General features: G+C 43.4%; 1 protein-coding gene across 1 annotated transcript in view; it reads right to left on the reverse strand.

Moving 5' to 3' along the window:
- Nucleotides 1–446: 446 nt before the first annotated feature.
- Nucleotides 447–11,894, reverse strand: part of DR1 (down-regulator of transcription 1) — a 33,258-nt gene continuing 21,810 nt past the window's right edge. The window contains exon 3 of the mRNA XM_019531098.1: nucleotides 447–2,471. Within this exon, the coding sequence (XP_019386643.1) occupies nucleotides 2,325–2,471 (147 nt within the window). The 3' untranslated portion in view covers nucleotides 447–2,324. The remainder of the gene's footprint in view (nucleotides 2,472–11,894) is intronic.

Here is an 11,894-nt window from a genome sequence, read left to right on the forward strand (position 1 = left end):
TGCAATTCATAAAAATGCATATATTGCAAATATGCAGAATGCACTTCCAGGAAGGAAAGTCAACAGGACTAGAGAGATACACTACTGTAATAATTACCCTACTGAACAACAACAGTATCATATAGCAAAATTCAGACAGTATCAACCAAAAAACCCAAACCCCTGCAAATGGTCAACAGGGCGGCAACACATAAAGAGGAAATTTTAAAACTATTTAACACATTACAAATGAAAAAAACTGGCTGTTCAACATTAACTATAAAACCATTTTATAAAAACACATCAGAATTTTATTGCTTGAAGAATACAGCATATGAAAAAGCACAAGAATGTCCAAAGGAAAGAAAGCTCACAAGGATCCAAACATATTATACCATACATACCAGATGCAGTAAAATGTTAACCTGAATTCTGCATCAGAAGAAACAAAAGTGTGAAAATATACCTTTTTTTTTTTTTTAAAGAAAAAAACTAATTTAAAATAGAAAGTGTAGAGGTGTTACAGTACAAATTAGAAAAGCCAACACTGCACATTAACATTGCTTCACTAGACTAGATTTACTACCTTTGGTACTTAAACCTTTACAGAAAAGCACTTCCCTTAGTCAAACCTTGTCCAATACTTCATGTAATATCCATAAACGTTTTTTGTTTTTTAACTTAAACATTCAAACTTATCTTTCCTTTCTGAGCCACCACTGCATTTAGGAAGTGTTCAAATTTATTTAATATGTAACTTAACTTCTCTAACATTTAAATCAAAAGCCATTGTGTGATTCGTTGTGATCTGAATATATCCCAATTGTACTTAAAAATGGGCACATCACTATTTGCATCGTTATGTAAACAGCTTGCTGTACCCACAGTTCAGTCAACTTTAATGAGGATTATTTGAAGGCATACTACTTTTTTAAAAAGCAAGCAAACAAACAAAAAACACCACAACACAGTCTTATATGGCTACCTGATCTTTTCATCTATACTAGTATGCAAGTGGCTTTTCCAGTCTGTTCAAAAAAGGTGTACCAGAAGATATGCCAATACTTCTTCAAGTGACCCATTAAAATTCTCTCATGGACAACACTGTGCTTTATTTCAACACAAAGAACAGTTGTCCATCCATTAATATAAACATAATTTTCGAAGTAAGCCCACCAGAAGGACTACTTTCTCTTTTCTCTACCATGCGCTGCTGATAACGCTTGGGGCATGCTTTCTTAACTAATCCTGGACCTGAATAAATTTGCAACTAACCAATTTTAATGAAGAAAATGTCATCTTTCACCAGGTATCTTAGTAATCCATTGGTAACCTAGTCCGGAAAATAGTAACATTATGCTGACAACAATAACTAACCAGGGTTAAATGAAATCCCTCTTACTGCAAGCATGCTTTTCACTTTGACTTCTGCCTTTACAGGCTTGAATACTTAAATCATTCCCAGTTAAGTCAACGGAACTAAAACAATTGTTTCACCAAATTCCAACTTTATAGTTGAACGATATGAACATATCTGGACTATGCAAGTAATACCATCAACAACAGTTAACAGTGAATTGGAGGAGTAAAATAACACAAATCATTTGTTATCTAAACTGGGCAGTTTTTTTAAATGAAATGGTCATTTAGTTCAGGACTCTCAATAGATGTCATAGTAAAACCATGGGTTTATTTTCTTCACCTTTATACAAAAAAAGATTGAATGTATACAACTTTTATTAAACATACCTTTACCTAGGTTGGTGAAAACATATCACTTGCAAATTTGTAACAAATGTGGTATTTGAGCACATAATATTTATTGCCATATATATCCTCATTTTAAAAAGGACAAAGAATCCAGACTTTGCTATACCGAACTCTTTGCTTTTTTCCCCGCATAAACAGAGTGTCAACTGTACCACTCCCTCACAAAAAGAAACCAAAAACAAAAAACAATTAAAAATTCTCTATGTAAGATTTTATAGTTTAGTTAAAAGGGAAGAAATGCAAATGTGGATTTAGAGCTTCTGTATAAATCTCACTATATTTTATAAACTTGTTGTTTATTTTAACACTGTTTGTTGATCAAATAAATGACGCACTGCTATCTAAAATTTCCATATACACCATTAAAAATCCAAAGTTGATATGATACTGAACCTTAACTCTTCAAGAGTTCAAAAAGACAGTTTTTACATGTACAGCACACAACAGCAGACATCCCTAGAATACCAATGACCAGTCCAAGATGCATACAAAATTACAGGTAAGCATTCATTTCACTGTTTTTTTTGTGCAGGAAAAGTATTTCTTAGTGGGGATAGAAACTCAGCTGGTAAATTTCAAATGTCATCTTCATCATCTTCATCCTGAGAGGATCCTGCCTGATTGGATGCACTGGCTGAGGCAGCAGCAAGCTGTGCTTGCTGGGCTGCTTGTTGCATCTGTAGCCATTCTTGCTGGGCCAGTTCTGCTTGCTGCTGTCTAGCCTAAAAATACCAAAGTTAAACTGTTAACAGGGTATTCCAACATTGGGTTTTATTAAAGAATTAGTATAATTCATTAACAATCATTACATCAGCGAGCCAGCAGAAACTAAAGGTGCAAAGTCCAAGATTATTCCTAATCACTGTCAATGAAGGGTGTCCAAAATACTGCAACACTGCTTATCCATCCTTAGAAATTTTCCCTCTAATTTGTAATTCAAACTTTTTTAGTGATATAATTCTCATTGTACCTCCGAGTACTAACATAACATGTTTTAGTGTATGCTGCCATCAAAAACCTTCAGTGGGAGTATTTATGGTTAAAAGTACAAAGGTAAACAGAAATCCAACTGGGCACTATACTCCCTCATTCACAAATGTTGCAAAGGTCTGGAAATAAAACAAAAAGTAAATTTCTTCCACCCATGTAATCCTGTACTTTTTCATATTAACATAAATAATAAACCAGAACAGAATAACTATTAATTATTCAATAATAATTTTAAATACAAATCAGTAATCCTGAACCTTAATAGCAATGCATATAAATTAGCATGAACCTAAATAATGCTTAATAATTCTGAATACATTAAATTGTACCCCAAATTAAGGTCTGATATTAAACTAAAAGAAAAAAATTCTAAAAGGCCAACGTTATGAACAAAAAACAGCCATCTGTAGGGTCAGACCATAGGGACCATCTTGCCCCGTCTCCTGTGTCACACTGGTAGAAAGTGTATGCTGAAAGGGAGAGTGAACTAGGTATGACTAGGATTTTTTCCATTGTTCTTCTCTCCTTTGTGGCCTCTAGGATTTAAGGTCTAGAAAGTTCTGATTCAGAAGCTGTGCCCCTCATCCCCATGCTTAATAGCCACTGATGCTCATTTCCTCCAAGAATTTGTCCAATCCCTTTCTGAAACTGGCTAAACTGTCAGCTTCCACAACACCTAGTGGCAATGAGCTCCACATTTAAACGACACAGTATGTGAAAAAAACTTCCTTTTGTTAGCTTTAAACTCACTACCTACACTAGTTTCATTTTGTGACCCCTAGGTTCTTAAATTGAGAGAGATAGTAATAAATCCCTATTTAGTTTCTCTTCACCATTTAGTATTTTGTAAACGCTTACCATGTCCCCTCCCCAGAGTCTTTTTGCATGCCAGACTCTAGCTCCCACATACCTTGCATCCACTCTGATACCTGGCAAAGTGAGCAGCTGCCTGCAGGCAGCTGAGTGGGTAGAAGGGAGCTAGAGTGGTGCAGCAGGGGCAGGAAGAGGAGCCACTGAAGGTAGAGTTGAGCAGTACTGAAGCAACAGCAGAAGCAGCCTGGCTGAGAAGCTGTACGTGCTGGCTGCAATGGTGCTGTCAGCAGGCATCGGGCAGGTGTGGCCAGGAGCATGGCACAGGCTGCTCAGGGCAGGGTTCAGCCCAAACACCATAGGCTAAATGAAGAACGAACAGGGGAAACAGACAAGCCGCACCTCCACTACCTGGGTGCGCTCTGCTGCACGTGCTGCCTACCCATCCCCCCATTCCCCACCATCCGCCTCTTCTGGCCAGCCCACTCCTGGGACCTTGTGCACGAGCAATCCCTCCCCACCGCACACACACAATATACAAGACTTTACTCTGAGCTATAATGCAATTGCCTCTATATACACTACTCAAAAAAACATAAATCAAGACAAAAAGTACTTTTTCAAAATATAATCAAAATATGTTATAGTAGATTTTGATTTTTAGTATATGATTTGCTTTTTATCTGTAATTTATTAAAATTATATCTTCTGAAATATTTTGTGTGCGGCCTTTAACAGCTCACCAAAATTCATTAAGTGGCACACCAGCTGAAATAATTACATCTTTCTGAAAACATATCCCCACCTTCAGAAGTTTGCTTGCTTTGTTTACAAAGATGTGAGAAAGTCAAGTCTGGTTTCAGACTCTTGTTAGTTTGAGAATTCCTGTTCATGGAATAAGGATGTCTTAAAAATGACTTTGGATGTCTTAAATAAATAGATTAAAAAATAATATATATATTAGTTAAACCTGCATAAAGTGCAAACATAGCATGTGAAATAGTTTGACTAGAAGACCCCTCCCCTCTTTCACTTGCTTGTGATGTCACAATTTTGAAAGTTTGCTAGTAACCACACCATTCAAAATTGAACTTCTGCTGTTAGATAACTTTTTCTAGCGGGGAAAAACCTTCAAACCTTCTTGCACATAAAAGCAAAAAGTAAATTTTCTTTCTTTACAGTTCTTCTTTACCATTACGTGAATATTTTTTTATCGCATTTTCAATCAAAACATTCTAAATTCTTTCAACATGTGGCAGGCAGCAGCCAGGCTTCCTGGCTCGAAAGGGCTTTGAGCCATTGGTGGGACATTCCCACCAATCAGGTGGTGGTGGAGGAGAGGCTGCCCCACCCCTGCTCCCAGGGAGGCAAAGAGCCTGAACTTGGGTGAGGGCTATACTTCCCCTCCCCCTGATTGGTCCTTTTGCAGTCAGGGGGCAGAGCCTCCAAATACTATAAAAGAACAGCATGCCCAGCACACAGACACCCTGCGTCGAGGGACAGAGAAGAGAGCAGGCAGAAGACAAGCTGGAGAGATGCCCAGTGGGGCAAATGCAGTTGCCCCTATAGGAGTACGAAGACTCCTTCCCATTGCCTGGGAGCTGTATGAGGCAGCTCGGGTCTCTTGCCCCCTGGCATGCAGTCAGAGGCACGTACACAAGCTGTGCATGGAGTGGGACCCTGGGAGTCATATGAGGTGGCTCAGGTCTCCAGCTAGTTGGTGCATGGCCTGTACCCTGCCAGCTGTGTAAGGCAGCTCAGGTCTCCTGTCCCTGGCACAAGGCCAGGGAGGCACTGCATGGAGGGTCTGGGAGCGGACCAGGGCTCTGGAGCCTTATGAGGCAGCTCAGGTTTGCAACCCCTGGCATGAGGCTGACTCAGTGCTGCACAGAGGGTCCAGGACTGATGTTGAATGTGAATTTAGATCTTAATAGGAGTTTACGGTTGTATGACACCTGTTGAAACCCAGCTTAGAATTGCATTTTAACAATTATCTATATCTTGAAGGGTGGTACAAGATTGGATAGATGATATCCATAGTTTATATGTCCACACTAATATATATTAAGGGTGTGCAAAGTGGACTGTATTCAATTTGGATTTGACCCGATTCAGGGGACAGTGATTCAATTTGCTGATTCAGATCACTGTCCCGATTCAATTTGGCCAAATCCGAATCTGAAGATTCAATTCTGATTTGGAGAATCAGCAATTCAGCCATGGACATAGCTTTGTATGTTTTTTCTACATACCTCAAGATACCAGGCATTGCTTGCGAATGCTGGATGGTGGGATGGAGGGAACGTCCCACAGGAGTGCATGGGGGACCCCTGGTGTGCTCGGCAGTGGACCTGGAAGTGGACTGGAAGTAGTTCTGTCCACTTCCAGGTCCACCGCTGAGCATGCGGGGGGCCTGCCCCCAGGTACCCTCAGGAGGCAGGACCCAGGAGGCACCAGTTGCTGAGCCGGGGGGCAGGTCCCCGCATGCTCTGCAATAGACCCAGAAGTGTTTCTTGCATGGGGTGGGGCAAGGCCAGCAGCATCTTGCAGAGTTCTGACCCTGCTCTCCACCCAAGCCATTGCCGCCACTGCCAAGGAGCAAGGCGGGGGGGAGCAGAGAAACTAGGCCGGTTCCATCTATTCCATTACCGTTACCTCCCTCCATCCCCTGCCCCCATCATCATGGCGGTGCTCTGCTATGCTGCCAGCTCCTGTCCAAATGCTGTATTTGTACTCTGACTGGTTGTTTTTGTCAGCCAGAATGTGAATAAAGCATTATGGACAGAGAGTACAGCTTTTATAATATTAGAATTGTGTACTTTTATATTTGTAAGTTTATAGTTTAATAGAGTTTTAACTATATGATCCTTATTGGAGCCCTGCTGGGGCCCCCTTTTTCTATTATTTATCTGTATTTACCTGTGATTCACCTGAAGTCCCAATGTTGGTAAACTACTATAAATACAGTAAAAGCTGTGTTATCTGGCACTTTATTAACCAGCATGCCAATCAACGTGGCAAAAGTGAAACTGGAAGTCCCATCACGGCACTTCCGGTTTCACAGAGTTCCACTTTGCCAACTTTGGACTGTGGCCCAGGGCTAAGCAGTCTGTATGGGGCCCCACTCCCTGTCCCCTGATGCCAGGGAGTAAAAGCCCTGGTGCACCGGACGTGGCAGCAGCCCAAACAGGTAAAGATGCCTCTCAGATAACCGACATATTTCATTAATTGGCACTCCCCATAGAAACTGGATAACACCAAGGCAGGGGAGGGAGAGGGAGAGAAAAGGGTTCATATAGCTATATAGTAAATATCCACACTATATTTGTAATTATCTTTTGAAAGGTTTTTTTTTTGTAAATAATAATACATTTATATATAGTTAAGTTATAAAGTGCGTTGGTGTGGCTCTCTTTAGGGGAAAGAGGAAACTGCACACTGCCAGCCTTTTTCCCCACATACCACACCTGCCCTGCTAGCATCTTTCGTCAACTGGAAAAAGGAGTGCACCACAACAGGTACACCAGGGTTACAAATATTTTATTAGTCAAAAATTTTACAGACCTACTCTTTTGCTTCACAATGGTATTTTGGAAAATGAATAAAACCAGTTAAATTATGCAAACATGAAAAAAAAAATAGAACTATCCCTATTATTAAAATTATATTCATTTGATGGACTTAAGCATAAAGGCATCAGTTTAGAGAAAACTGTGAAAGATTTAGCCCTTGCAGAGAAACAGCACTGCTTTAAATGTCAAGCTGTACATAGAGTTACTAGTACCTGGAAAAGAATTAGTCTATATTAGAGATGCACCGATACATTGGTCCCATACCTCAGCACTGATATAAGGAAAATTGACATCATCGGCAATAGGCTTTTTTGGCTGATGTGGCCAATAGTGGTTGCTGATAAATGTCTCATGCATGCACAGGTGTCCAGAAGTGCAGCCTAGTAGCATGGAGAGCAGTGTCCAGCTGGTAAATCTGTTGTGGGGAAAGGGGCAGGGGGAGGGGGAGGGAAAGGGTGTGGGGGACAGACCGAGGTCCCTGCAGTGAAGGAGGGAGTGGGGCCGGTGCTGGGGCAGGTACTGCACAGCTGGGGTGGGGCACAAGATGGAGCCACAAGCAGCTCATCTGGAGGGCATGGGGGACGGGGACAAGTGCTGCCACTGCACACATGCCAAGAGGGCATGGGGAGGTGGCACGCATCCCCTGGATCTATACACAGGGTGAGGGCAGACTGCTGCTGCAAACTAGGGCTAGGGATGGCGTTGCGTTCTTCCTAGCAGGGGAGCTGGGCCAGGGCTGCACTTGGGGCAGGCAGTGGCAATGTTGAGAGGGGGGATACAGCCCCAAAATCTGCCATAGCCCCTCTGTAGCAGCGCCGCCGCTGCCCACCTCAAGTACAGGCCAGCTCAGCCCCCCGCCGGAAAGAGCCTGGCACTGGCCCTGGCCCGCAGCGGCAGCCCGCCCTTGCCCCATACACAGATCTGGGAGCACACAATCCCCATGCCCTCCTGCAGTATGTGCAGCAGCAGGAGAGCCCGCCCCGCGGCCCCCAGAGAAGTCGTGCTTCTGTCTCGCACCCTGCCCCAGCCTCACTTTCTCTCTCACTGCAGGGGCCTCAATCTACACCCCACCACACACACCTTTTTCTCCCCCCACAATAGACTTACCAGCTGGATTCATAGATTCATAAAAGTAGCATCAGAAGGGATCTTGTAGATCAGTGGTCTCCAAACTTTTTTGATTGTACACCCCTATCAGTAAAAAATTTTTGAGCACGCACCCCCAATATGTATATTTATTTATTTATAAATTATATACATGTACTACTCAGTGTAACACTGTACAGTTTGGAGACCACTGTACACTGCACTACTGCACCGCTGCATTGTGGAACTCCCACTCTTTCCTCAGGATACCTTGCCTACCGTATGTGACCATCTGACATATGGACTGAGTGAGGGTGCCAGTGTCAATACGTATATTAAATATTAGTAAAGCTTAATTTCTTTCTTTTTTTAGATAAAAAATAAATACAAGTAGAAGTAATATTTTCTCCCCGCACCCCAATGGATCGTCTTGTGAACCCCCTGTGGTACGCACACCCCACTTTGGAGACCACTGTTGTAGATCATCAGGTCCAACCCCCTGCCCTGGGCAGAAGAGAAAATGACCCCAGCCAGATAGACGTCAAGCCTCCTCCTTAAAGACCCCCAGGGTAGAAGCCATCACCACTTCCCTTGGAAGTCGGTTCCAGATCCTAGCTGCCCTGACAGTGAAGTACTGTCTCCTGATGTCTAGTCCAAACCTGCTCTCTAACAACTTGTGGCCATTATTTCTTGTTACCCCGGGGGGCCCTAGGAGGAACAAGGTCTCTCCCAAACCCTGCTGGTCCCTCCTAGTAAGTTTATAGATGGCCACCAGGTCCCCCCCCAGCCTTCTCTTGTGAAGGCTGAACAGGCTTAGGTCCCGCAGTCTTTCAATGTAGGGTCTGCCTTGTAGTCCCCGGATCATGTGGGTGGCCCTCCTCTGGACCCTCTCAAGGTCCTGTAGCCTCTCTTCGTAGGGCCTACCCTGCTGTCCCCAGATCATGTGGGTAGCCCTCCTCTGGACCCTCCCAATGCTGTCCACATCCCTCCTGAAGTGCGGTGCCCAGAACTGAACACAGTACTCCAGCTGTAGCCTGCCCAGTGTCGCACAGAGAGGGAGGATCACCTCCTTGTCCCTGCTTGAAATGCATCTGTGGATTCACGACAAGGTACAGTTAGCCCTACTGACTGTAACCTCTCATTGTCAGCAATGACTCTGAGATCTCTTTCTGCCACTATGCTCTTGAGAAGGGAGTTTCCCAACTTGTAAGTGTGCTGCTAGTTCCTACTGCCCAAGTGCAACACCCTGCACTCGGCAGTATTGAAACCCATCCCATTTTCATTAGCCCACCCCTGTAATCTTTCCAGGTCCTGCTGTAATCAGTCCTTCCCTACCAGTGTGCCCACCTCACCCCAAATCTTGGTATCATCAGGAAATTTAAATAGGCTGCTTTTCACCCTGTCATCAAAGTCACTAATAAAGAAACTGAACAGTGCGGGCCCAAGGACTGAGCCCTGGGGGACTCCACTGCCCACTTCCCTCCAGGTCAAAAAAGACCCATCCACCACCACCCTCTGAGTACGAGCCTTCGCAATCCATCTGACTGTGGATGCTGCTCTCCAAGTTAGCAGGCTGCATACTGGCATTCAGGTCACTATCAGCCGATATGGCTCATTTAAAAAAAAAATATCAGCCACCAGTAAAATTGGTAATATCAGCTCGGTTAAAAAAAAAAAAAAAAAACAGCCCAAAAATCTCTATTGGTGCAACCCTAGTCTATACTCTAAAGCTGTGCAACAGAATCACTGTACACTTACAATACCTCAGTATTTTTAGCCTTTTTAAACCAAGCGTCTTAAAAAAAACCCAACCAAACAAACCCACGCTTCTACATATTAACATACTGCTGCCACTAACAAGGGATATACGTGTCCAAGACGCACTAAATTTAGCTTACCACGCATATTTTAACAAATATCTATTGCGTAATCAATGAGGTAGTCCCCTGTAAAACCTCTTGACCTATCCATCAAGAATATAGGATTCCTTACCCATGGCATATCATTGTGATGGTACCTAAAGCTTCTTCGCTGTTTTCCTTCTTTTGAAAAAAACCAGGAAATTCCATATGGCTGCATGGTCCTTTTACAGCATCTGATGAAGTGAGCTTCAGCTCACAAAAGCTTGCAATACAACAGACACAGATGTACTGTACTTAGTCGAACAGAAGATGACCCTGCACCCAATACAGAGTATTAGCTCTGACCCCTACAATAATTAGATTCTATCTATGGAAAAAAATATAAATTTGGAATAAATTTTGCATGTACAGAATCTAATTACTGCAGATTTGCCTTGAATTTGTCCCCTTCCCACTGCTGGAGCAGGGAAAAGCCTGGAGAGATCACGTAGCCCTTTGCTTTCTGCTTCCCCCCAACTTTTAACCCTGGCAGCTCCTTTCCCCCCCTTCCTTACACATGGAAGCATGGAGCAAAACTGAAAACAATAACCTTGAAATTAAAAATGGTTGTAACAAATTGCATATAGTTCCAATGTACTTAGTGTATCCAGATTTGATGCAAGTTTCCTTTTTCAGAATCTGCTGCAAGTTTTACCACAGGTATTCCATAAATTCACTTTTGAGCAACACCTATTACAATTTTTTTTCCATATTTCATTTTGAGGGACAAATCAGTTTTAAATTCAGTTGGGAAAAGCCCAGTAGTCAAGTTCCAAAATTCAACTAAGCAGAGCTCAATCATCAAGCCTGTGTGGCTCTACCACTAAGGAACTATCCTCCCTCGCAGATCCACTGGTCCAGGGCTTCATATACTCCCTAAATCCAGGCAAGCATCCTACATGCAAGGCCCATGTCTAGAGGTTTTGGGTTTCAGATGCCCCCAGTCTTAGCCAAAAAGAGAGCTCCAGCCTGGAGCCTCTTCTCTGCCCAGCACTATGCATGATGTTAGTCTACAACCAAAAGCTCACAACTGATCACACACTTCATTGGGCTGGGCCTCAGTCAACATCATTTCAAGTCAGTGACCCAACAGCTCAACACTGCTCAATATGCATGTGTTCTCCAAATCACCATCCCTCCACCCCGCAAAGGAGCCATATGGTAATTAGCCCCCACTCATGTCTGGAATGGGGTGTTTTTGTCTTGGGATGCTCCAAAAATTTATATGCAGATGAGGCACAGGGCAATTTGGTCCAGCCTCGCCTCTCTCATACGCCAGGCTGAGACACAGATTTTGGGTAAACTGTATGCAATGTCATGGCTCACCATGACTTGAAAGAGAGTCAGTAATGATCACCTGATGGCAGACTACCACGCTCCAGGGGGCATGCTGAAGGAGATAGGTGCACAGGTGGTATTCTCTTCTGTCCTAACACCGAGAAGACGTGGAAGACTACATGAGACCTGCATCACAGAGACCGAATGGCGGCTTCGGGAACAGGGTCTTAAGGCAGGCTTTGGCTTCCTAGACAACGACCCGCACATCACGACGAGAGACATGTTCGGGTGGGATGGGCTTCACCTTTCCCCCAAAGGTAAGCATGTGTTCATAGAATCATAGAAGTAGGGTCGGACGGGACCTTGTAGATCTTCAAGTCCAACTCCCTGCCTGGGCGGGAGAAAAGACTGGACTCAAATGAGTCCAGCCAGGTAGTCATCAAGCCTCTTCTTAAAGATCCCCAGGGTAGGAGCCAGTACCACTTCCCTAGGAAGTTGGTTCCAGCTC

Source organism: Crocodylus porosus, unplaced genomic scaffold, assembly GCF_001723895.1.
Source record: "Crocodylus porosus isolate Cpor-Errol unplaced genomic scaffold, CroPor_comp1, whole genome shotgun sequence".
NCBI lineage: Eukaryota > Metazoa > Chordata > Crocodylia > Crocodylidae > Crocodylus > Crocodylus porosus.